Genomic DNA, 26,789 nt, shown 5'->3' with positions numbered 1-26,789 from the left:
TAGCTCTGGATTTCTGGCATAATAAAAAACAGCAAAAGGAAAAAAAAAGCAAATATAATCAAACTCCAGGAGAACCAGTTGCACATAGAATGAAGCAGAACTCAACCAGGGCAGAGCTTCCTCCCTTTTCAGGCTATAAGAAAAATTATTTCTGCCACTGCTCCACATCCTGATCCACCTCCAGTCTGCAAAATTCAGTGATTTTCCTCCCTCTCTCCACCCCAAAAGAATAATTCCTAACCAGGCAGTCAGCTGAAGGATGGGGGAATGGGATCAACTTCCCAGGGAAATTCAGATTATTCCAGTTTGGAGATACTCCAGTGAGTATCCTTCCTTTCCTGCAGTGGAAATTCAGATTATTCCAGTTTGAAATATTCAGATTATTCCAGTTTGGAGATACTCCAGTGAGTATCCTTCCTTTCCTCACGTGGAAATTCAGATTATTCCAGTTTGGAGGTATGTGGAAATTCAGATTATTCCAGTTTGGAGATACTCCGGTGAGCATCCTTCCTTTCCTGAAGTGGAAATTCAGATTATTTCAGTTTGAAATATTCAGATCATTCCAATTTCCTTCCCCTCCATTCCCCTGGTGCCATCACTGTATTTACCCAAGAGCTCAGCCCAGGAATGCAGCACGTGGCATTTCCTCCCTGAGCCACATCCATATGGAATATTCTCCTCAATTAGTGTTTTCCTCACACTTCCATCCCCCAGCACTCAGCCCATCACGAGGTCAAGGGGATTTAAATCTCAGCTCTGCTCTGCACTTTGTTTTTTATCCCCTGCACAAAGCTCTGCCCTCAAGCCTCATTAATACCCATTTGAGAGGTTTCTCAGGAAAATCTTCTCCTTGGAGACTCAGAGCTCCAAAATCCTTACTAAAGCTATTTATAAGCTTGGTCAATAGCAGATCAATGCAGCAGCTGATCAGGCTGGTTGAGGAGGGGATCTCTCTAAAACCACAGCAACATCATGAAACGGAGAAATATCCTTTCCAAACGATGCCCTGAAATCCTCCTTCTCCTGTTTGAACTCCAAATAGCCCTCTCTGGAGAGGGAATGCTTAGAGTCCAATTAAAAATCACTTTTCTAGTTCCATAACCCAGGGCAGGGTGGTCAATCCCTTCTTAATTGAAGCAGCTTCTCCACCCACCTCCCTCAACAGCCAGATTCACCTTCAGTGGAGGATTTTGGATTTTTTTTTAATGACCCATCCTGCCAAGTTAGTGCCATTTGCACAGAAAATTCGGATTTTTAATAAGCAACACCATTGTGGGAGGAAGGTGGTGAAGGATGGGCAAAGGAATGACAAAGTAGGCAGGGTGAGATCCATGGCTTTCATCTGCTGCTCTGAAATATTCTGAAATTGGGAATAAATTTAACAGTTTAACATGTCTGCTTTAGGAAAAAGACACAGAGTCTGGCATGAAATTCAATATCAAAAAGCTCTTAGCATCTTGTAAAAAGCACTGACTCAATGAAAAGCTCGTGCAGGCTGAAATTGTAAGATGATTATAACAACACAAAATAAAGGAGCTAAGCATTCTTTTCATTTACACTGGTTTTGAAATTTGATGTTTACAAGCCATCGAGTTCTTCCTCCGAAAATTCCTTTTCAGATGCAGAAGAAATCAAATTTGACATGATTTACACAAAGACTACGTTTGCCTCCACAAAGGTATCCCAAAATACTTGCAGAGAATTGAGAGCACTCATTTTTAAACCCCAACACACTTCTGCTTGCCCCAAAACCAACGAGGAAAGTGTTTTTATAAGACAAAGACATCACTTTGTTTATTTCTGTGACAATTTCTGTGACAAATTCTGTGATAAAATCACAGAATTACTCCTTTGAGTGCAATTCTGAACAGATCACGCCGAAAATTATGGAATCATGGAATGGGCTGGGTTGGAAGGGATCTTGAAGATCATCCAGGGGATGCAGAGGAACATCTTCCACCATCCCAGGCTGCTCCAAACCCTGTCCTTGGACACTCCCAGGGATGTGACAGCCACAGCTTCTCTGGGAATTCCATCCCAGCTCCTCCCCACCCTCACCTCGCAGGGAAGAACTTCCCAAAAGAAACAAAACCCCTGAAATCCCCAACCACCAGCCCCTTACAGTGAAGTAGAACTGCTCAGTCTCCTGCTGGTTTGCCCTCCTCTTGGCGATGCTGGGTTTGCTCATGAACGTTTCTGACACTGTGGATTTCACTGACTCCATGGAGTTGCTGTACTGGAAGCAGTCAGAGACATCAAAGTCCTCTATGGTGACAATGTCCTGGATTGTCTGCAGCGTGGCTTCCATGGTCTTCTTCACCTGCCCAGCAAGGAGGACAGAACCCAAAACATGCAGGTTTTTTGTTGTTGTAAGTAAACAGCAGAGGTAGCGAAGTCCCCTGGAGCAGTTTTGCTAATAAACAGACATCACTGGTTTCACACCCCGTGTGCTGTAATTAATTTTGGCTCATTAACAGCACAGGCCATGCAAGCAAAGAGCTGGCAGCACCCAGAAGCTGCCAGGACTCCGTGCCAGGATCAGTTGTGATCTCACAGGCTGGGGAGCAGGAGATGTGAAGAAATTTAACCTCAAAGCAAAGAGTGCTGGAACAAAGATGCTCCAATTGTCTCCTGCAGCTGCATCTCCTGGGCATCAAATGGTCCTGACAAACAGGACTTGGTGCATTTTCTGCTTTTACTGAGGGCCAGAATCAACTTTCTAGACATGAAAGGAGTTGCAAATTTTGCCCAGAAGTCCCTGAGCACAGAGGTGCAGAGATTAGATCCCCATTTGTGTCATCTTCTCATCTCAGATGGCCAAGAAAACAAAAATCACCTGAACTCAGGTCATGCAAACTCACTTCAAAACATTAAATTCCTTCTTTTCCCCTTTGCTATCCAAATGCAGCTTTTGCAAACACACTCTTATCAACTCAAGGATGGGAAGAGAGATCATGTGGAGAAAGTGGATTTTATTTATGTGGATTTTATTTAAGTGGATTTTATTTACGTGTATTTTATTTATGTGGATTTTATTTATGTGGATTTTAAAGCATTCTCTCCATACACCCAACTTCCCAGCAAGATCCCACACTAATTAATGCACAAGCTGCCTTGGCCTCCAATTTTACCCCAAGTGTTGATTAAAAAAACCAATCACAACCACCAGATTCTTCCACAACTAGCCCCAAATAACCACTGGAGGTGGCTAAGAGGGGTTGCTGAATTTTGGTTAGGAACTGACCTCTTCATTTTCGATTTTCAGCGTCGACAGCCTGGACTGCAGCTGCTGACACCTCTGCACCAACTCGCTCTGCACTGGCTGCTGGGCACAGAGCTGAGACTCCTGGGACAGAAACAGCACAGCAGGACACTGCAATTACTCATTTATTCACTTATTAGACAAATATTCTCCAAATATTCACATATTCACAAATATTCTCCAAAGTGCTTGGCTTTCAAACTGAATTTCCACCAGGAAAAAGGTCTATGTTGTATCTAAGTTCAGCTCCCTTCCTGAGAGGATTGAGCAGTGAGCAAGAGATGATGGCAAACATCAAAGAAGAGCTAAAAATATGAGCTGATTTCAGTGATGGCAGCTTGTCACGTGTTTTGATAGTCTGAAGGTGCTTTTTATCTCACATATTTGGATAAATCACATCAAAAAATCAAGGATTTGGTTCAGTGCTCCCCTGGGCTTGCTCAGCTCAACCACCTCAGGTCACTCCTGACTGAATTCTGGGGAGCTGAAATTCAAAAAGCACAGCTTGGGGACCTTTCCCAGATGCCAGAACACTGAATTTCCCTGGGCAGCTTTTCCCTTTCATTTCCCCCTGGGTTTTGTGGTTTTTTTGGGTTTTTTTTTCAAAAGAAAACACCAACCTCACTGCCTGACACTATTTTTTTAGAGACAGAAATTGCAGCTGGGGGGTTTTATCCATTTTTTGGGTGAAGCACACATTCACCCAAACCCATCAGCTGCATTCTGAACATTCCTCTGAGAAGCAGCAAGAGGAATCATTCAGTGAATGGGAGAATGAGAGCTGCTCCTGAATGACACTCTGCAGGTAATTCCTTTTCTTCCCACGACCTGACAGGATTCTACCAAAGCACAGAAAAAAATTTAAAAAAAAAAAAAACAGGAAAGGTTTTTCTGAAGTCTGAAGGTTTCTCTTAAAATGGGAGAGACAAAGAAGAGCCTGGAGCAGTAATTCCCAGACTGAAATGAGAGCCTGGCTGTAAGTGAGCATCCTCCCAGCCTGTGCTCAGGGGATCAACTGGAAATCCAACCAAGTGACCTAAATTATCCCACTGGACATGTGTTCTCATTGAGAACATCCCCATTCAGCCTCTGTGACTGGGAGCTCCCAGCTGAGCCACCACATCTTGATAAAACCTAGAAAGAGAAGAGTTTTCCTTGCCAAAAACGAGGAGTGCCCTGGCAGCACCAGGAGGATGCAAGAAGCACCATCCTGAAGCAGTTGTGCTCTGAGATCACACACTCAGATGCTGCAAAAAACCTGAATTTTCTTACATTGGCCCTTCCAAGTCTCAAAATCCAGAGGTTGTCTTGAGGATTAACCTGCAGGTTGAGGGGAAGTGTTAGGAAACACTTCATATTTAATATTGAATCTAATTAAGCATTTTTTAGATAATAGCTCTAATAGCTTTGATAACCAAAGAAGTAAAAAGGAGCTATTTGTGCCATGAGCTCACTTTTTCCATCACCTCCCACCTCTCAGGCTGCCAAAAGAGCCCAAGGGGAGCTCCTGGTTGGGTCAATCCATCAAAAATGAGGTAGATAGAGCAGGAAGGACCTGAATGTCACCCACCATGTCACCCATGTGTGGCTGGAACTCGAACTTCATGGGGGGACAGAAGACATTGTTGTACATCTCCATCAGCCTCTGCTTGTCACTGTTGGCATCCAGGTTCTCCACAGCGTTCTCAATGGCATCCAGACCCTCGTGCTTGGACTGCTCCAGGTTCAGCTCTGCCGACAGGAATGTCCTCAGGGCTCTGTTGAGGCTGGCGTGGTAGCCCAGGTCACAGCACTGCTGGAAAAACACAGCCAGGGCTAGGTGAGTCAAGGGAAAAAAGCAGGGATGGGGTTGGAAGGTTTCCCAAGGGAGGAGGTGTGGGGATGGGGAGGAGTTGGGGGTTTTGGTGGTTTTGTTTTGGTATCTTTGGGGTGGTTGGGAAGTCCAGCATCTCTCACTGAGTGCACAGAGCACCTCAACATCCAATCCCATGGCAATTTTATCACCCTGTATTAAATAATTACCAACCTTAGGCTCCTATAAGTTTGTAGAGTTTTCATGGAGCTTTAGAGACTTGTTTTGATTTCATTTGTTCAAAAAAAGTACCCTAAAAGGAGCAAAATTCAACAGCAGGGCAGTGGATTTCCCTAAACTCCAAACTTTTAGGGTTTTCATTTCTATGAAAACACTCCAAAATCCTTAAATAAATCGACATTATTCAAAGGGAGAGCAAAGCAAGGCACCAAACTGCTATTGGAGAGACAAGACACAGGATTTGGATCATCTGTAAAGGCAAAATTGCATCTAAATAATCCCATAATTCCAGCAAACTGCTCTTCAGGAAGGAGGAACATGACCTGGAGATGAAACCAGAGCCATCCAAAACCCAGCAGCCACCGCCTGGGATGATTTCATTGCTGGGGTGAAACAGAAGAGCAAAAAAAAAAACTTTGAAGCAGAAAGTGGTTATGGTCAAGAATTTCCTGGCTGAGGCTGACACTGGGATGATGTCACTGGGAGACAATCAAGCAGCTTCATTTCCACCACGGCTGCAGAGCCAAGATTTCATGTTTTAGGGAAAAAAAAAGGAGCTTTTCATGAGCATTAGATCAGAAACAGGCTGGATTTTTCAGCCATCGAATAAGGGGAGCTAGAAGGAGCCCACCTTCTTGGAACTGCAGGCAAGATTACATCCACTAGGAGAATATCCAAAATGGAAAGAAAGGAGAGACCATCTGCTCGAGTGCTGTGCTGCTCTGTAAGCAAAATTCACACCACAACTCATCATTTGGGTCTCATCACTGGCATTGTTTGCAAACGCAGGGAGAAAAAAGGGGAAAAAAAAAAAATAAAGGAAGAGGAGGGGAGGGGGAGAGGGAGGGGAAACTGCTGGACCATTCCCTGCTGTGACAGAATTCCTGCCACCCAGGCTCTTGTGCCAACAAGCTGTGGCAGGTGGGGAGCCTTGGAAAAAGAGCTGCAGTTGCTGGTTGGGTTGGAGGCAGAGAATTGAAGGGCTTTGCATTCAATCAGAGAGAATAAAACCAGCCAAGGGGAAAAAAACAAACGGAAAAAAAAAACCCCAAAAAGCAAAACAAAAGAGGCTTGATTGAGAATCTGCACGTGTGGAGGGAGGCTGGGATGGAGAGGCACTCAGAGCTGCTGCTCACCCTGCAGGGAGAGCTGGAATTGGGGAAGGATGGGGATCAGGGTTAGGATTGGGGTCAGGGTTAGGGTCAGGGTCAGCTCAGACTGGACAGCAGTATTGGCTCCTTTTCCCAAAATCACTGGGAATCACAAGGAACCTCTGGAGATGAGTCAGTCCCAGGCAGTGTCACCTGGAGGGGACACAGAACTCATCCAGGTGGTTTGGGATGTCCCCAGAGAGGCAGAGCCAATGTCCTCCCTGGGCAGCTGCTCCACCCTGATGGACAGAAGTTCTCCTCGTGTTGGGATGGAATTTCTCATGGTTTGATTTTTGGCCACTGCTGCTCATCCTGACCCTGAGCAGAGCTTGGCACCATCCTGCCTCCCTGGGGACAATTCCATGGATTGGTGACATTCCCTCTCAGCCTCCTCCTCTCCCCACTGCCCAGGCTGAGATCCCACAGCCTCTCCTCATCCCAGAGCTGCTCCAGACCCCAAACCATCCATGGGCTCTGCCAGATCCTCTCCTTGTCATCCCAAAACTGCAGAGAGCAGAACTGAGCACAGTTCCTGCTGCAGGACAGGCAGTTCTGCACCTCCAGTGTGCCCAGTTTGACCTCCCAGTTTGCCCAGTTTGCCCTCCCAGTTTGCCCAGTTTGTCCCCCCAGTGTCCCCACAGAGCACTGGGAATTCAAAGGGTTAATTTGTCACACCTCACCTCACTCAGGCAAAACATTTTGGTTTTTTTCTATCAAAGCCACGGACAGAAAACAATTCCCAGCTCACTCCCCCACTTTAAAGAGATTTTTTTTTTCCCCAGTCCAGTGTTCCATGTTTATAAATGTCCCAGTCCTGCCATCCCTTTTCTGGGTTATATAAATGTTTGATGGAATCGTTCTCGAAGGAAATCAATTTTTTATAAGAATTTAATGATAACTCATTCAAATTCACTTCCCAACATGACAGCTGATTAACCCTTTGCCAGTGAGCTTTCAAGCAGGCCTCAAAAATAGAAGATTTAAGGGGGAAAAGGCCTTTGTTTTAAAATGCAATTCAGATTTGGAAGGGAAAGGATAAGATCCTGGAGCAAACAGCCACAGAATACCTATTCCTAGAAGGGCAAAGTAAGCTCTGGACTCACACACACACATTTTTATCTTTTTTTTTTTCCCAATCCTGTCCTAGTGACCCTTTTATAAACATGAGTTAATGCAAACTTCCCCATTACTGTAATATTTCATTAGCATCAAAGAGCTGCCTCAGTCCCCAAAGTCAGGAAATTCAAAACTACTGGGCTTTGTCAGAAACAATTTATTGCTCTGAAGTCTGGACGAAGAATTAACTCCCTGTTATCCTTCCCTGCACACTGCCCAGGGAACACAACGTGCTGGATAAACATGACAAGTTGAATGCTGTTTGGCCTAACACAATCTCCTTGGAAGTGACTTTGAAGATTACTTTTATATTGTATTTCAAAATTCAATACCATCCAATGATTAGATCGAGGGAAGGCATTACAGCCCGGCTTAAAAATCACATTTTTATTCAAGTCAGCTGGCTCAGATAACCATCCCTGGTTATAATTGTTAATTTTCAATCCTTCAGGATCAAAGGCATTAATAAATCTATTTTCCCTGTGTCTCAACAACGAGATAACTGATTTCCATCTCCAGACAAGTCCCACATTTTTCCATGCCTGAGCACAGAGCAGATAACACTTTTATTTCAGAGATGATGGGAATCTGCAGTGTTAAATTGAGTGCTCCAAGGAGGGTTAACATGGGCAGGGACTCACCCAGAGCCACAAGGGCTCCTCTCCAGGAACAGTAGCAAACCCCTGCAATGCCCAAATGTATCAAATCCTGCTGAAAACACCTCAGCTCTGTGCTCAGAAATTGCTCAGGGCTTGTGAAACCCAAATTGGATTCTTTGCTACCTGTGACTCATGAAAATACACCAAAAACTGAACCAGGCACATGTGAAGTATTTGGGGAAAGGATTAAGAGACTGGGCTTTAAAAGAGATAAAATTAAAACAATTATATCAGGCTGATGTCGGGGAATTAATTAATTAATCCCAACCTTGTAGTTCAATATAAATATAAACAAAGTTCTCATCTGTTAAAAACCCAGGGCCATGCAATAAAGATTGAGCAAACTCTAACCCAAACAGGGCTCCTAAAAAGGCAGCAGAATAAACAACCCAGGCCTCTCCAGCACAGCAATCCTGCAAAGCAGGACTTTTGGAAATAACAGCATTTTTCCAGCCCACTCTGGCTGACAGCCCTGACCTCCACAGGACAGGTTTAAATCAACACCTGGCTCAAGAGCACTCCAGGAGAGTTCATCATCACTGGGTAATGTATTCCATAGACTGTTGGTTATTCTAATAGCTGAGTAATTAATTAATAGAGATCTGAGTGCTCTTCACTGCCTGTGTCTGTCTGGAGACTCTTGTGCTCATTGCTCTCTGCTCCTCCAGGCTCTGCAGCCCAGTGCTCCCAGCAGGGACAGCCCTGGAGAGGGGAAAGGATCCACACTGACCATCACAGAACCTGCCTGAAGGGGTGATTCCATCCTTGGGAACAACCTCAGCACTCCTGCCTGGCTTTTTGGAGTTTTCCAGCAGCAGAATTCCACGGGATTTGCTTTGAAATTCCACAGGATTGCTTTGCTGGGTGTTCTCCCAAAAGCAGAATTGCTGCCAATGAATGGTGGGGAGGTTGGAATCACTGCTGGTGAGCAAGGAAAGGACCTGAGGGAATGGCTGGAGGTGTCAGGGAGGTTTGGGATGGAGATCAGGAAAGGTTCTTCCCCCAGAGGAGCACTGCTCAGGCTCCCCAGGGAATGGGAACTGCTGCAAACCTTCCAGAGCTCCAGGAGCATTGGGACAACACTGCCAGGGATGCACAGGGTGGGATTTTGGGGTGTCTGTGCAGGGCCAGGACATGCCAGGATGATCCCTGCAGGTCCCTCCCCACTCAGGGTATTTTCTAACTCCCCAGCAGCAGCACTTACATCAATGAGGTCAGACAGGTCGTGGATGTAATACTTGAACACCGAGGCATTGGTGGCTTCCAGGGCCAGCAGGTACTCATTTCTTGCCTTAATTGCCTTCAGTCTGTTCTCTGTGTACTTTGCTTGGCGCTGGAGGAGAACAAAAACCAGAATTTAGCATTAAAAGAGGTGAGCAGCACTCTGAGTAACACCAGAGAACACTGAGCAAATCTTTTTTTTTGCCCATTTGAATCCCAGTTCTGCCAAGACTCCAAGACTCGAAATGCAGGTTAATTATTTAGGTGTTTTCAAGCATTACTACACTGAAAGCCTCAAGACAGTGGGATGGGGAAGATTAGAGGAGGAATGAAGGACCAGGGTGGGTTTAGGAGTTCTAGCCCAACTCCAGCAGCAGAGAAGCCCATGGTAGTCACATCACCTCTTCCAAAGCCTGACCCTGCTCCTTCCAGAGCCTAAATCCACTCAAAAATAACTCTTTCGCTTCTGTTCGCTCCAATCTTAGAGCTGAACTGCTTAAGTGACCAACTGCTGAGGCAACAGGCTCTGCACACGGAGCAGTTTGGGATTGCTGGGCTCACAGCAAAATAATAATCCTGTTAACCCTGAATTCCAACCAGGCAACTGCTGCTTTCTGTGCCACACCTGCATTCCCTGGGAGAACACAAACTGACTGTCCTGATGGAAAAGCAGTGCTGGATTTTGCCTTTCCTTAAGCTGAGTGTCAAACACAAAAAATGAGATTTGGATCTCATGGGGGAAATGGGGGATCTCAGTGCCCTGCCAGTACCTTCTCCTTCATCTTCTCAATTTTTTTGACAGAGCTCCTCCGGACGTGCTTCTCCTCGAACTTGACGTTGGCAGTGGAGTCAGGGGAGCGTGGGGTTTGCTTGTCCTCCTGCTTCACTGACTTCCCAATCTGCTTCTCCTCCTGCTTCTCAGCCTCCTTCAGCTTGCTCTGGGCGCTGATGCTGTCGGCGTTGTACATGTGGTAGGTTTTCATCACCTGCAGGGAACAACAGCACGTTCAGGGAGCAGCCTGGTGCTCAGGAACACCTGAAAAAGCACATTTTTCCATGCCAGGAGGTGGCTGAGCGAGTGTGGCTCTCAGAATTCATCTGGAATCACGCTGGATGGTTGTGCAGCTGCTGCTTTGTTGGGCTTTGGCGTGTGTTTTCTGGCAGGAGCCAGGGAAAGAGGCATGAAAAGGGAAAAAAAAAAAAAGGATCCAGACTAAATCCAACCTCAAAGGAAATGATCTGCCTGGAAAATGAGGGCTTTTCATCAGCAGGTAAGGTTTCTGAAGCCTATCAGGCTTTCATCAGGCTTTTCAACGTCACAGGATGGAAATTGAGCTGCACTGGCTGCAAGAGCAGCTCAGGTGCTGCTTGTTTACATCAAATCTGGGACAGAAAAGTAGTTCTGGGCACCTTATGTAATAAAAAAAATTAATAAACAAGTGTGGCTCTTTGATTTAAAGGAGATCTAGATCCTGTGCTACATGGACAACTTCTATTACAGCACATTTTTTATAAGTAAATATAGATAAATATCCCCCCTAGCCACAAAAATCCCATTTTTTCCAAGTGATATTAATGTCTAGCATAGTGTCAAGCAAACAGAACCAAAAGACACGAGATACAAACCAGCTTTTTACCCATAAATGCAAAGCAATTCCAATCCCACACCCAAACAAATGCCACAACACTCACTGGGGGCTAAAAAATAAAAAATCCAATTGCACCAAGTCACCCTGACAGTGCCACTCCAGCAGCAACAAAGGCTCCACTCGTGCCTAATTCCATTTATCTCAGCTGAAAACCCAGTTATGCCTGTTCTGCACCACCACAGAACAGTTTTTCCCAAGTGGGCTGAGCTCCCTCTCAGCTCCAACACCCAGAGGGACTCTGGATTTAAACATGAAAGGGAATGTGGCTGCAGCCAGGGCTGCAGAGACCTCCTGAATAATTCACAGCCACCCTGCAGATGCTCAGGCTGTACAGCAGGCGTTTGGAAATTCTAATAATCGATGCAAAGGAGTTGATTCTCCTCTCTCAGTGAGAGTGGGGCTGGCAGGGAGAGACAGCAGAGGGAGGAAATCCAGTTTTAATGGGTTTTTAATGGGTTGGTGCCACTCTGGGAGCCACAGACTCTGCTGTGGGGACACTGGGGACTGACTGGGGACTCCTGAGGGTGAGATGGCACAGGGGAAAAAAACTGCAGGTTGTGACAACCCTCTGTGTTTTATTATTTACACCCTCTTGGTATTAATATTTACACCCTCTGTGTGTAGAAAAAGCAAAGGTTTCCCCCAGATCCATTCTCAAAGGCTGAATTGTGGAAGATCTTCCTTCCAGAGATAAGAGAAATTTCATTTTTCAGGAGTCACTATTTTCATTCATTTCAGGACTTTTCATTTCATTTCATGACTCATCATTTGGCTCTAAAAATGTCCTGGCAGAGCCTGGCACCCAGAAATGATCCCCTGACCATGAAATTCCACTCACCAGCCACTTCAGAGCCTTTAAAAAGAAAGGCTAAATATAAAAATGAGGTGAACTTGGATTAGAAATGAATCTCAGCTCCTAAAAATCCATTTTTAGAGCCAGATCTGTGTCCTTCCTCAGGATCCCACCAGGACACGACTCCAAAATTGAGCCAATTATGCCCTCAAATAGAAAATAGAAAAATAAAAAATTCCTGGAGTGCTGATTTGCCTGAATATTTGGCCTTGAGGCTCCAACTGTAATTAACTTCAACGGAACAATTCCCTCCAAATATTTTACTGCTACAGAAAATTTCAGGGAATTTCCTGAATTCAGAGAATTCACTGATTTTTTTACACCCAACTTCCCCCCAGGGTGGAGATGCCTGAGAAACAACCCTAGATCACCTTTGGGAAGGAGGAAGGCAGAATTTCAGTGTCATGACCCACCAAACCACTAAGGAAGGACAAAATAAAATCCATTTTGAGCAACTGAACAGCGAGTTCTGCTTTTAAATAAGAGAACTAGCTCGGGAACAGCTGCAGAAAGCAAAAATTGCATCCAAAAAGAGTTTTTTTTTCTCTTCATCCATGTGAGGAGGAGAAATCCCCAAGCAGCACATGAACCCTTGGGAACACAACCCTCCTCTTCCTCAGTGTCTCCAGGGGATTCACTGAGAAACAAGCTCAGATTGGAAAAATTCCTCCAAAAGGAGCTGTTTTGCTGAGGGATAAATCAGCTCAGGGGGTGTCCCACGTGCTGCCTGCCCACACCACGCCAAATCCAAGATTTTTGGGGATATTTGGGAAGAATTCTCCTGTCTCTGCCTCTTCCTGAGAGCATCACTGCAGCAGAGAAACAAATAAAGTTAAGAACTATGGGGAGCCAACACTCAGAGAGCTGAAACAACACAGAGAAAATGTGTTTTCAGAGGGGCAAATTAAGGATTTGTGGTGGTTTTTAGGTGCTCAGGGAGTGCAGCCATTCGGAGGGAGAAGTCCAACAGTGTCTGGGAAGAAATGAGTTGGATTTACCGTGTAGAGTTCATTCAGGACCTTCATCAAGTCCTCCTGGAGCTGCAGCCCCACTTCCTTGCTCTGCAACAGAAGAGAGAAACGAAAGTGAATTGGGGAAGGCGCTGGGAAGGCAGAGGAAGTGAGCGAGGAGAAGGCAGGGGTGATTGAGGCGCAATTAAGCACAACTATTTACGCTGGCAAATCCAATCAGTGCCCAGCCCAGAGGCACTCAGGGTCACACTGCACACTGCAGTATTAATAAACTGAATTTTTAATGTGCACAGCCAGCAAAGCTCTGCGGAATGGAGGTGGAAATTTCCAGGGAATTTGAGATTTCCAGCCTGAAAATACAGAATTTTCCCATTTTCACGAGGCTGTGGATATACAGGACAGCTTGGTATGGAAGCTGGAGAGAGCACCAGCAAAAAGAAATTAATTCAGTTTATAGATTTGATTCATTCCCTGCCCACTGAGGCAGTGTTTGCGTGCTCAAAGCCTCGTGTTACAGGCATTTAATGTCTACTGGGGCAAGCAAATGTGATAAATCCAAGATTATTTATGCCCACAGCGTTCAGGAAAAGAAACAGATAAAGAGGCAATGCAGACAAACCACAGTTAAACCAACATTTCTGCCCAGGAAGTCAAGATAGTGTTAAGCTACGAGAATAAAAAACCACCAACACGCTGATAAATTCAAAAGCCAAAAGAGAAAGAGGATGTGATTTAAATTTAAATTATTCTTCTCCCCACACTGTCCAGTTCACAGTGTTTCTGAGATGAAAATTGGTTTATTAGAGGCTGTTTCTTAGGTTCACAGCTGGCATTGCACTGTTGGCAGCACAATGGGATTCCCAAGTATCCAATGCCCAACCTTTTGGATTTTCCACACATCCCAATCCCATATTCCCAACTCTGCTGTCCAAAAAAAGAGCATCAGACACAAATGCTGACAAAGGGAAGCTTTCTCTGAGGAGTGCCTAATTGAAAGAAAAAGCAAAGAGCTGGCAATTCCCAACCTCCAGGGGAGTTTGCAGGAGCAAACCTCTGGGATTTCACCTGGGGAAGCACAGGGAGCTGAGGCTGGTCCTGCTCAGGGTTTCCTGAGTGCCTTTTTGGGATTTCAGCAGGGGAAGCACAGGGAGCTGAGGCTGGTCCTGCTCAGGGTCTCCTGAGAGCCTTTTTGGGATTTCAGCTGGGGAAGCACAGGGAGCTGAGGCTGGTCCTGCTCAGGGTCTCCTGAGAGCCTTTTTGGGATTTCAGCTGGGGAAGCACAGGGAGCTCAGGCTGGTCCTGCTCAGGGTTTCCTGAGTGCTTTTTTGGGATTTCAGCTGGGGAAGCACAGGGAGCTGAGGCTGGTCCTGCTCAGGGTTTCCTCCTGCCCGAGGAGATGCTGAATGGCAGTGACTGCCTGGCTCTGTCTGAAACGCCCTGAGCACTGAACTTTTCACACCCAAGGAGCTTTCCAGCCTCACTGCCTGCCCTGGCCCCATCCTCTGCCTCTCTTTTCAGCCCATTTGCTCATTTCTTGCACTCCAAAAATCGCTCGTTTGCTGCGCAAACTGCTGAAGCATCAATTATGCAGAATAGATTAAAACAGAGACTTGAATGCAGATTCAGGATGAAGGGGGAGAAGAAGATGCCGAATTGTCAAAACACTAAATTCTTTGTGCTTCCAAATGAGCTCTCAGGGAAGGAGCTGCTGGATTGCTGGGCTGGAAAAAAAACCTTTTCCATTAAGAGGAAGGTGAGATGGATCACAGGGGACATCCTAACAGGAGCTGTGCAATGAGCAGTGTGGATGTAAAACTGCTCCCTGCACTGATTCCACCAAAAAAAAAAGGTTTAGGAGGAAAAACAGCTGAGCTGGCTGACCCTGATAAATGAAAATACATTGGATAAATGAAAATACATTGGAGGAAGCAGAAGGGTTTGCTTGGGAAAGTCAGAGGAAAATGGATTGGATGTCAGGAAGAAGTTGCTGCTCGAGTGCTGTGGAGGGAGGAGGAGGTGAAGCACAAAGAGAAAGAACTTCCCTGAGTTCTCAGGGAATTCCAAGAGCAGATTTAAGGCTGCTGATCCTCCTGCCACACAGGCATGAGAGATCCCAGCCTCATGCCACGGAATTATGGATAAAACCCATGCCAAGCAAAAAACAACAGTCTTGGCAGTGGTGAATGTCTCCAGATATCAATTGCTGTTTCAGCAGCAAATTCTGTATTGTTCTGCATTTTCTCTATTATTCTGTGTGTTTTGCAAAGGCAGATTGATTCATTTGGTAAACAATCCTCCAGGAAAAAGGCAATAAATAAAAGAAAACCTGATCAGCTTCACTGTGATCTGGCTGTACCTGCAACCAAGTCTATCTTAACCACCTGAGGAAGGGCTTGTGCAACAAAATCTTAATTAATTGGCTCCACTAATGAGCTGGGTGTGTGTGGAGGGGATGTCCCCACAAACCATGTCTCCTCCTTATCTCAGCAGGGCTGAACTCTCCTCCTGCTATCTGGGAGATGACCTGGCTGGAAGAGCATCCTTGGGAGCTGATCCAGGAGCTCGGGATGAGCAGGGAGCACGAGAGATCCCAACAGAGACCTTCCAGAGACTTCCAGAGACCTGGAAGAGCACGAAAAGCCTCAGCAGCACCCGAGGGACTCAGCCAGGCTGTGGCAGGAGTGTCTAACCTGCATCAATCCTCAGCATTTCCCCCCAAAACTCCCTTCTCCAGCCCCAGGAGGCTGCTGGGGTGTGCAGAGCAGAACACTCACCCCTTTGTTACTCCAGGGTGGATCTACACCATGTGCAGAGCTGGAGGTTCTGCCACCCCTGGCTGCACCAGAAATTCCCAGCCCTGGCCGTGCCAGCTCCTCAACAGGCTCTTTGTTCCAGCCCTCCTCCCCTCTCTAATTCGATCAAGATGTTTTTGGGATCTGCTGCTCTGCCTGTTCCGCATTCCTCCCGACATTAGCGACTTCAGCTCCAAAATATTTGGGGGGATAATGGAGAGGAGAGAGAGCTCAGGAATGCTGTCAGGGTTTTCTGCCCGACAGGAAGATGGGATGGCTTCAAAACAAACACTCCCTGCGATGGGAAGGTGATTTCCCTCTAAACTGAGCCAGGAAGGGCTCAAGCCATCGGTGGGTGAATGTGTAACACACTCAGATAAGAGATTTTTATCTCATTTTCTGCCTCAAGTGATGGCAGAGGGTGACAGCTGCAGCTGGAACCCAAATCTGCTGATTCTGAAACCACTCTGGAACAATTATCAGGTGGCTGCACCTTTTTAAAAATAATAATTAAACATGCCTAGGTGGAGAGCAACCATGAAATATTCCCAGTTTTTTTTTTCAATCCTGGCTAAGGATGCCAGGAGGGGATGAAGCACAAAGGCAGCAACTCTGCACCTCAGGGGGAGTTTTACTCACGTATATTTGTATTTTTATATTTATATTTATATTATTTATATCATGTATAATTTGTATATTTACAAATTTACACCGTGATGGACGATTATTTTCACAAATGCCCAGCATTTGAACCATTAAATTCCTCTCACTGGTGGCTTTTCCATGCGTGAAAGATTTGTCATATTTCAGATTTGTCACAATTCTGGTACCAGAGCAGCACGAGGCACAGAGCAGCTGTAAAGTAGGTCATCCAGACCCCTTCAGAGAATTAATAATTCCTCTTCCTTGATTACTGCAAGGCTTTTAACCAACTCGTTGTGGATTTGCCATTCCACATCAAACACCCTGCAGTGTACGAGGAGATAAATTGGGGTTTTTTCCACCATGGAAGGTGTTAAATAGGTGAATTTCAGGTTGGTTTTCTTGATTCCATACAGAGTTTTTTCCACATAAATATCCCCAGCTAGGTGGATACAACAGTGGCAGGACTCTGTATGGAGGGGAGCTGAAAACAGAGCAGAAAATTGGTGTTTTCCACCCAGAAGGACCAACCTGCACGAGGAACAGCAGCTGCTGAGATGGCACCTGGCTCAGCTCAGGGGCACTGCCTGTCCTGAGGCTGCTCTGCACACAGAATAAATCAGCCTTTCTGCCCATTAACATTCCCCAATTACTTCCCAAAATCTGTCAAACTGAAAAAAATCAGTTTGTTCAGAAATTGCTCAAAGTGACTGAGGCTTTCACAGTCCCTTCTTTAAAAAAAAAAAGTGATTTTTTTTTACTCCCTTCAATTTGAACAAGACTACCAGGAAAATCTCAAAGAGACAACACAGGAAGAGTGATTAAAGAGACCAAATTAAAGAGATTGCTGCTCCAAGGTCTGTATGTGTATCAATAACCCCAAGGGATCCCACTCCAAAGATATGTCTGGAGGCAAAAAACCCTGATAACCACCAAGAAACAGAAAGGTTGTTCCACGCAGAGAAATGAAGGGTCACATTAAATAGAGGGTGACAGGGAAAAGGGGAAATCAAAGCCAGAATCAGCTCAAACAGAAGAATATTTGGGGAAAAAAAAATATATATATAAAAATAAAAATAAAAATAAAAATAAAAATAAAAATAAAAATAAAAATAAAAATACATACATAGACCTAGAAATGTAGAAACAAATAAATACATAGACGTAGAAATGTAGAAATAAATAAATAACTAACTAAATAAAAGGGACCCTGCTGAAGGAGGATGAGCAGGAGAAATCAAAGGAGTGCTCTCCACGAAGGGAGATGAAGGAATGAAGAGGAGCAGCCAGACATCAAAGCAGGAGGATCTCCCAGGAGAGGGAGAGGTGACTGGAATAGCAACGCTGGTGGCACCAGGGCTGGAAATTCAGCCCTAAACCATGAACTGCCCAAACAGGAAAACATCCCTCCTCCCCAAGGTGGGACAATTTGTTACTAGGACAATCCCCTCTCTCTGGTTTTATTTGTTGGAAAAGTGGTTATTTCATCATTTATCTACTGGAAAAATTCTGCAGCACAGAACTGCACTGACAGCATCCCTGGGGGTGACAAATCCCAGATCCTCACTGCCAGGATTCAGCTGCAGGACTGCCAGAACATCTTCACTGACACCCAGAAGAGTTTCCTCGGGAGAAATTAAAATTTTCTTTCAACCCAAACAGAACAAAAAGCAGATTTTTGGTTTTTTGATTGAAATTGCAGTATTTCAATCCCACACCTCACCTCTTTTCTAGCCTGCAGTACATTTTGTACCAATCCACGCTGCTTCCTGCAGCTCAGGAAGGTAAGAGACTGCAGTGAAAAAGCACAAGGGGGTCCATGTTAGCCAAATTTCCCTGTTTATCAGCTGCTCCCAGATAACAGAGGACACACTTTTTGGTTTTGAGCAGCCAGCACGAGTGGAACAGCAATCAAACACCTGATCTGGCCTCCAGCCAGCCTGGTATTCCTGGCAAACATCCAAACAAGGAGCTGGGATTGAGCAACAAATGCCCTTTTGTTTGCACAAATTAATAGGGAGTTTGCCCTTGGTCTGGGAGAAACAAACCAGAGATGTAGTTCGCTGCTGATGGGTTATTTATTTGTTTTTATTCCAGCCCTGCTGCCCAAAATAAAGCATAAACATGGCTTTGCCCTGGTTTCTAAAATGAAATTGCCACTTGCCAGCCAAGCTGGGATAATATCCATTTCCATGTTCTGCTCTGCCAAGGCAGTTTCCAGGCCACCTTGCTGCAGCACAGCCCTTGTTGAAATTCAACAGGGAGATTACTCCTCCTTTGGAGGGATTAGAGGAATTGAAGAGGAACTGCCACTCAATAATCCCGTGTAAGTATCTAATCAACCCTAATGTAATTACCAGAAAGTTTTAAAAGGTCAAAAAGGCCTCAGATTGATGTTACTCAAAAAGGAGATTCCTCCTCTGCTCGGGCAACAACTTAAAAAAGTGTAAGAGAAACAGAATGTGGAAGTGGAATGTGATTTTTCATTAAAGAAACAGGCAGGGGAGAGGGAACAGCACTGGGTTTTCTCCCAGAGGAAGCACAGCCTCACAAAGCTGCTGGAACAGGGAACAACCACGCTGCTCTGCAGGTAAAACACAAGGAAAAGCTGCTCCTTCAAGGGCATCTTGACATGGAACATCACCCACAACACTGAGCTCGTTTTTGGTGTTGGCTCATTCTCCAGCAGCTCAACAAACTGCTTTTATTAGCTTCTTGCAGCAGGTAAAGCCATAGGCAGAAGGGAAGAAATATGGGAATGAGCTCAGCCTTCTCTCCCAGCTCAGGGCACATCACAGGGGTGGGAGAGAGAGCAGAGAAATGGCTTTTCCAAGCTGGAGTTGCAATGATTGCAGCTCTGGGAGCAGCAGATGCTGCAGATCTCCGAGGCGAACAGGAATTGCCACTGAACATCAGCAGCAGAGCTGCCAGCTCGTGTTTAACTGCAAGAACAGATTCCTAACAGCAAATCCCTGCCATGGTGTCCCACCCTCCTTCCCAGGTGGGAAGCAAGGGGAGAGAAAGGGGAAAAGGCAAACAAAAGAGACCTTAGCTGCATTTTCTCCTTTGCCCATGTAAAGTTAAGTTTCTCCTTTTGTTATCTACCATAGCAGGAATTCTCCTTAATTTTTTCTTTGAACAGCAATTTCTCCCTGGCAGATAGAACTCTGTCTTTAGAGAGTTGCTCTTGACTAATTTTCAGAATTGAAGCACTGGAATGTTTCTGCTTATTTAATTAAATTTTCAACATCCACACAAAACAGCAGCAGGTAAAGAAGGGAAAAAAACCCAAAGGCCTTAAATTAGACCAACAAATCTCAACTGGCCAAGCACAGAGAGGAAAAAAAATCCCCCAACAAATTGATCCACCAGGAGTAACAGCTGGAATTGCATTTTAGAAAAGCCAAAGTGAAGTTCTGAGCTGCAGCACTGAGTTACCTTCTTGAAGAGACGTCCTGAGTCCTCGCTGACCTGGACAAAGCGTGGGATGATGTTGTTGAGATAAATGTCACTGAGGGTGGTGTGGTCCCTGCTCTCCCTCTTCACCTGGTTGAGCAGCAGGTTCCAGCAGTTCACTGGGGACAGCACGTTCTGATCCTTCCTGCAGGGACACAGAACAGCAAAAATGGGATAGGAGAACTGCCTAAATGGTTCTGGTTGTGGTGTTCTGTATTTGGGAACACAGCTAGGGGTGAGAGGGATGCTGAGGAGCAGAGGAAAATACAGAAAATACAGAAAATACAGCCTCAGCTACATTTCCCTCCATTCCCATGGTTCTACTTGTGATGTTCTGTATCTGGGAACACAGCTATGGGGTGGGAGGGATGCTGAAGAAAATACAGAAAATACACAAAATACACCCTCAGTTACATTTCCCTCCATTCCCATGGTTCTGGTTGTGGTGTTCTGTATCTGAACACAGCTATGGGTAGGGAAGGATGCTGAGAAAATACAGAAAATACAGAAAATACAGAAAATCCACCCTCAGCTACATTTCCCTCCATTCCCATGGTTCTGGTTGTGGTGTTCTGTATTTGGGAACACAGCTATGGGTGGGAAGGATGCTGAGGAAAACACAGAAAATACAGAAAATCCACCCTCAGTTACATTTCCCTCCATTCCCAGGGTTTTGGTCCCCAACCAAACAGATCCAAGCTGCACTGTGCCAAATGCAGCTTTAATTTTGCCCTCAGAATGCAGGATTTTGTGCATCAATCAGTGCCTGGGGGAGGGTGATGGCTCCAGCACCTGACAAAAGGTTTCCCACTCCTGTCTCCAGCACTTGGATCTTAACCACAATAAAAAAAGATTTCAAGCACCCAGTGAGCTAAAAAGCATCTGCATAGGGAACAGAATCTGTGTTCATGTGCAAAGCCCATGAGAGGAGAGGAGAGGAGAGGAGAGGAGAGGAGAGGAGAGGAGAGGAGAGGAGAGGAGAGGAGAGGAGAGGAGAGGAGCCTCTCACTCAGCTCACTCAGCTGATTTGGGGCAGCATTTCATTCATTGAAATGAAAAAACACTTCATAAGTTGTTTCTCAGGGCAGCATTTCCTCCCAGATGGAAGTTGGGATCTCACAGGGAGCTCCAGCAGCAGATCCAGGTGGAGCTTTAGCAACATCATTTACTTCTCCCCAGCTCTGTTTATCATTCATTTACAGCACAATAATATTTATCTAGAAAAGGGTCAAATCTGTGGTGCAAAGCCAGAGCTCTCTGATTATTGGACACGACTCCATCGGGTTTCTTTCCTCCTGAAAGAAATGCAGTTTAATTTCCAGGGAAAAGGGAATATTCTGCACTTGAAAGGACAACAATCTCTGCTGCAAGAAATGCCCGACATTGGGAAAATGGGAAAACTGAGCCAGGGCAGAGTTTCATTACCCTTCTCATGACACCAACAGTTGGATTTGTGCTGCAACATGGATAATTTTAGACAAAGAGTTTCAGAACAGCTGATCTTGATTTTTATTTTTTTTTCTTAAATAAAAAAAATTGGAAAGCTCAGGAATGACTGCAGCTTGTGATCCAGGCTGCTTCACCCACTGCCTCAATCCCTGCCCTCCAAAACTGGCAGAGCCACAAAATTCACCAACTACCGTGAAGAGTTTGGGAACAAAAGCAGCAACAAAAAAAAAACCTCAGACTTGTTCCTGAACAAAATCACTCTGAGCCCATTTCTGCTCCATCACCACCAGGAGCAGCCTGGAGGAGCCAGCAGGACTTGTGACTGCAGGAATCCCCGGGAAGGAGCAGCAAGGATTTCCCAATTCCCAAAGGATTCCCTGATTCCCAAAGGATTACTCGATTCCCAAAGGATATCCTGATTCCCAGAGGATCCCCTGATTCCCAAAGAATCCCCTAATTCCCAAAGGATTCCCCAATTCCCAAAGGATTCCCTGATTCCCAAAGGATTTCCTGATTCCCAAAGGATCCCCTGATTCCCAAAGGATCCCCTGATTCCCAAAGGATTCCTTAATTCCCAAAGGATTCCCTGATTCCCAAAGGATCCCAATTCCCAAAGGATTCCATAATTCCCAAAGGATTCCCAGATTCCCAAAGGATTCCCTGATTCCCAAAGGATTCCCAAAGGATCCCCTGATTCCCAAAGGATCCCCTGATTCCCAAAGAATCCCCTAATTCCCAAAGGATTCCTTAATTCCCAAAGGATTCCCTGATTCCCAAAGGATTCCCTAATTCCCAAAGGATTCCTTAATTCCCAAAGGATCCCCTAATTCCCAAAGGATTCCCCGATTCCCAAAGGATTCCCCAAATCCCAAAGGATTCCCTGATTCCCAAAGGATCCCCTGATTCCCAAAGGATTCCCAATTCCCAGAGGAAGCTGCAGCCCCAGCCCTGCAGTGGTTAACTGGCCAGATCCCAGCTGTCCCCAGTGTCCCAGGGCAGCACACAGCAGGGACAGCAGGAGCCCAGGGAAGGCTGGGGAGGGCAGAGCTGGTGTCTGCTGGCGCCAGACGGGCTGCTGACACACTCCCTGTGGTCCCACATGAAAGCCATCCTGCAGGAAGGAATAATCCCAAAGCAATCCCACATGCTGCCGGGATTGTCACCTGCGGGATGCAGCCAGATCCTCCTCTGGAATTCCTGTAATTTCTCGCTGGCTCTGGGTTTCTATAACCCCTTCAGTGCCCTGGTGAAATGGGTTCTCACTTTTGGACAGATGCAGAGTTTTCACGGCAAGGAAAGGAGGCAAAACCTCCTTCCTTGGTGGTAATTTCCCCAGTAAAAAGCAGATTTTTGAGGCAGAAATGAAACAGAAAAGGAAATAATTGCTTCAAACCTCCCAAGCAGCCTGTAAAACCCCCCAGACATGAGGATTTGAAGCACCTCTGGAAGTGCAGCATTCCCTGGGCACAACACGGAGCAGGAGTTCCACAACTGCTCCCAACAGCACCTTGTCAATCCCAGCCAGAGCAGATGGCAGGGAGCAAAAACTGCAATTCCCATTAACCATTTTAACTCCCCGAGGAGCTGGCAAAGCACTCTGCTCCCAGCTCCAGGGAGGGATGGAAAAGGGAAAGGAATCATTAACAGGGACCAAGGGAGAGCTCCATTCCCATCTCCATTCCCATCCTGCAGAATGACAGAGCTCCTCTTCTCCCTGCAGAGGTAAAACCAATGAGCTCAACCCAAAAACTTGAGGATGTGGATAAGAACTTTCCCAAAGTGCTGGAGACTTCACACCAACAACAACTTTTTGACTCAAACTTCCCCTGTAAGAAGAAGAAGGAGGAGGAAGAGGATTCCAAAATCCAAGTTTCTTTCCAGCACGATTTCTCGTGGAGATGGTGTGATGACAGTGGATGTGCAGAGTTTATTTAGGTTAGCCCAAATGCCAGCAGATCACAGCAATCAGGGCTGGCTGGGAGCAGGAAGAGGAAGCTGTGCACAGATTTTTTTGGGAACCACAAGCTCTGAAGCTCTGTGGTTTCTCGGCTGTTATCTTGATCGAGTCCTGCGCAGCTTCCACTTCAAAGCTTTCAGTTGGGTCTCAGAAAGATCTGAAGGGAAGATTTGAGTCTCAAGGAGCTGAAAAGGCTTAATTAAATTAGTCATTCATACGAGGGACCTGCAGACAATCTGAGGTTTATCTGCTTTGAGGGGAGCAGGGGAGAGAGACAGACGCCAGTGACACCCAGTTGGGCATTGCAAGGTGACAGCAGCCAAGTTATCTTACAAAATAAATTAAAAACCAAACAGACCAAGTAAATAATACAACAAAAATTTTAAAAATCTCACACCACACCCACAAACTAAGAATGGGAACACTGGGTTTCCATAAGGAGCACAAGATGAAGGAATGCATCAGATGAAAATGAAGATATTACTGGAGTGAAAGGTTCTGTCCAATCTGGCATTGGACATTTCCAAAATCCCAGAGCAGTGCACTCTGCAAACCCTCAGAGCTGGAGCCAGGCCAAGAGTAAAAGCAGAGATTTCATTTTTCCTCCAAATATTCCTTCAAACCTCTGCATTCTGTCCTCTGCAGTGTGCTCTGGGCAAGAGAGGCTACATCACACCAAGGTGTGACACTGGGACCACTGAGATGATGAAAAACAGCACCAAAATCCTCCTGGAGGTTTTACACCTCTTTTTGCTGGTTATTTATCCCCTGGCTCTCTGCATTCACAGAGGTCACTGAACAAATGAATGTTTAATGCTTAGAAAAACCTTCCAAATGGGGTTATTTGGCAGATTCAGAACAAAATGTACAGGACTCAAGAAGAGTCCACAGGTTCTTCTTTCTTTCATCAAGAAGAACCACAGGTCAAAATAGCCTATGACAATGCTTATTATTATTATTAATATTATTATTAATAACAACGTAATTCAAATCCACGTGATCCAACTGCTTTTCTCCACACCTCCCTCACCACCTGTACCATCCCTGCTTTAAAGAAATCAATTTTCCTTTGAAGAAAACCAAAGCTGAACTCCTCCACAAGCTGCTCACTCAAACCCACGTTTGCCCTTCCCTGACGCGGCGTTAAATGTGAATTTTGGGAATTACAAGCACGGACATCCATGCTGCTCCCTGCCCTCCTCTTCCAAAAGATCCCAGTTATGAACATCTGTTGTTTACAAGGGCTCAGCCTGAAGGTTGCCAGACTTATTCTGCATCTTCTACTCCAAGGCAAAGGCTGCCAGAAAGCCATCTGAATTTCATGCTGGGATATCCTGGACATTCAGCTCTCCAGCTGACAATTGCTGCTCAGGATCCTGCTTCCAAAGATTATCTTGATTTAAAATGTGGGCTTAAAATAGAGTTGTCTTTTCTTTTTTTTTTTTTCTCTCCTTTTTTTTCTTTTTCCACTTTCTCCCTCAAAAGCAATCACTCAGGATTCGCCATGGTTTTCATGCTGATGATTTGAATAGGCAAATGGCTCCAGGACAAAAATCAGATGAAATAGGAGAATTGAAGGCTGGGGTTGGAGGTCCCAGGGTGTCACTGCAGTGGGACTGAGACTTTTTTGGGGGCTGGAAGTCACACCCAGCCCTGCTGCCTGCAGGGACCCCCAGAGCCAAGAGCCACCTGTGAGATGGATGCTGATTTACACCTCAGTCAGGCACAAACCTGGGACCAACAACCTGTAAAAACCACAGTTACCAAATCTGGGCTTTGAAAATATATCTACCAACAGATACTGAGGAATATATGTAATACATACACCAAATACTGTGTATAACTATTCCCTTTAATAGCCTCTTCTAACTGAAAAAAGCCATTTTTAGAAGAGAAGAGGCAAAGTGAGGTCTAACAGCCACGGCAGAGCAGTTAAAGCAAGTAAAACCTGGGCTGCATCCAACTGCCATCAACTCCTGTGCCACCCTGGCTAAATCAATCTGTTCCCCTTCTTCAGAGCCACCCCAGGAGAGTAACACCCTCCCACCTCTGTAAATAATTTTCAGATGCTCCAGTGAGGCTTCAAACAGAGCACTCTGTTGGGATCCTTTCAGCCCAGCCCCAGTTTTCTGTCCTGATCCCAACCACCTCCATCCCAAAACCCATAGGGGAAATTGTCCTGCAGGGAAAGGTTGGGAGAAATGGGTTTGTTGAGCCTGGAGAAGCTTTGGGGTGACCTAGCTGTGCCTGAAGGAGCTGATGGGGAAGATGGAGATGATTTCCAAGGGGCTGGAGTGACAGGACAAGGGGAATGGCTTCAAACTGACAGAGAGCAGGTCTGGAAGGGATATTGGGAAGAAATTCTTTCCTGTGAGAAAGTGGCACAGGTTGTCCAGAGAAGCTGTGGCTGCTCCATCCCTGAAGTGCCCAAAACCAGGTTTGGAGCAACCTGGGACAGTGCAAGGTGTGCAGGGACTGGCTGAGATTTAATGTCCCTTCCACCTCCAGCCACCCTGGGATTCTCTGTACACGTGGCCACCTGGCCAACCCTGAGACACCAAAACTAAGCAAAACAAACCTCCTCAGATTCTGGGAAGCCCTGCACCTCCCACAACTGCTCTTTCCTTGAATCCTGTGCTTTTTCCAGCCTGGAGCCTGCTGCTGGAGGAAGCCACACAATCCCATTTCAAGGGTCAGCCCCAAGCCTCCTGCCCTGGAGAGAACTCCCTAAACACACACAGCGGCAGCAAGACAGCAATTTCATAATCACTGCCGAGTGGGAGAGCACATGCAAATTACAGGGTGGCTGCTGACAGATTTCCTGTGTGTCAGGAGAGCTAAAAAGGGGATGTGCCACGGGCAGCAGGCAGGGAATGATACGGTACCTTGGCCATAATCAGCAGGTTATGGGGAGAGCAGGCTATTATGGGGTATTTATAGGGGCAGAGGCAGGCAATTACAGAGCAGCATCCTCACCCTGCTGTGCAATCCCCAGCAGCAGGGAGCTGGTTTGGAGCAAATGGGATTCCAGTGGTTTTCCAGCTGCACAGGAGATGCCAGCCAAGATACTGAGCAGAGTTGGGATGGGTGATTGGGATGGGAATTGCTTCCTTCAGGATCCCTGTGGCACCCTGACATTCTCCTGGCTGGCACAGGCAGCACACAAATGGCCAAGCAAGTGACAGCCTGAGCTGAGCCACTGCTGGGAACCTTCAGCTTGGTGTGATTTTAGCTCTTATTCCAACCCTCGACCAAGTTAACAACTTGTACATTTGGGACTCAGAGCTTGCAGGGAGAACATATTCCAAGAGCAAGGCATTTTCTGGCAGGAGCAATCTGCTCCTCAAGTCAGTGCAATCAGGAGCCTGAGCAGTGCCTGAAAATCCCTCTCCCTGAAAATCCCTCTCCCTGAAAATCCTGTAGGAATCTGTTCCACTGTGGTCAAAACTTCCACGTTACAAATTCATTCTAAATCCCCAAACAGAAGGTAAGTTACATGCAACTTGCTCAAGCTGGACACAGAGGTGTTTCTGCTGGGATGTTTCATATCACCTAACACAAAGAAAATCACCTCAATTT

The 26,789-nt window shown here is 45.9% G+C and overlaps 1 protein-coding gene across 3 annotated transcripts in view; it reads right to left on the bottom strand.

Annotated features, from left to right (window-relative positions):
* Nucleotides 1–26,789, bottom strand: part of SRGAP2 (SLIT-ROBO Rho GTPase activating protein 2) — a 92,454-nt gene that overhangs the window by 34,026 nt on the left and 31,639 nt on the right. For 2 of the 3 annotated variants that reach the window (XM_085044355.1, XM_085044356.1), the window contains 7 exons: nucleotides 19,787–19,949; nucleotides 12,942–13,004; nucleotides 10,212–10,427; nucleotides 9,425–9,553; nucleotides 4,833–5,057; nucleotides 3,245–3,346; nucleotides 2,123–2,320 (listed from right to left, as the gene is read on the bottom strand). In XM_085044355.1, coding sequence (XP_084900481.1) covers nucleotides 2,123–2,320; nucleotides 3,245–3,346; nucleotides 4,833–5,057; nucleotides 9,425–9,553; nucleotides 10,212–10,427; nucleotides 12,942–13,004; nucleotides 19,787–19,949 — 1,096 coding nt within the window. The remainder of the gene's footprint in view (nucleotides 1–2,122; nucleotides 2,321–3,244; nucleotides 3,347–4,832; nucleotides 5,058–9,424; nucleotides 9,554–10,211; nucleotides 10,428–12,941; nucleotides 13,005–19,786; nucleotides 19,950–26,789) is intronic. The other variant, XM_085044357.1, reaches the window with a different exon arrangement.

The sequence above is a fragment of the Lichenostomus cassidix genome, unplaced genomic scaffold, assembly GCF_008360975.1.
Source record: "Lichenostomus cassidix isolate B80296 unplaced genomic scaffold, HeHo_3.0 unassigened_scaffold_chr26, whole genome shotgun sequence".
NCBI classification, from domain to species: domain Eukaryota; kingdom Metazoa; phylum Chordata; class Aves; order Passeriformes; family Meliphagidae; genus Lichenostomus; species Lichenostomus cassidix.
Note: the sequence above shows the minus strand (reverse complement) of the source record. Positions and strands in the feature narration are given on the sequence as shown.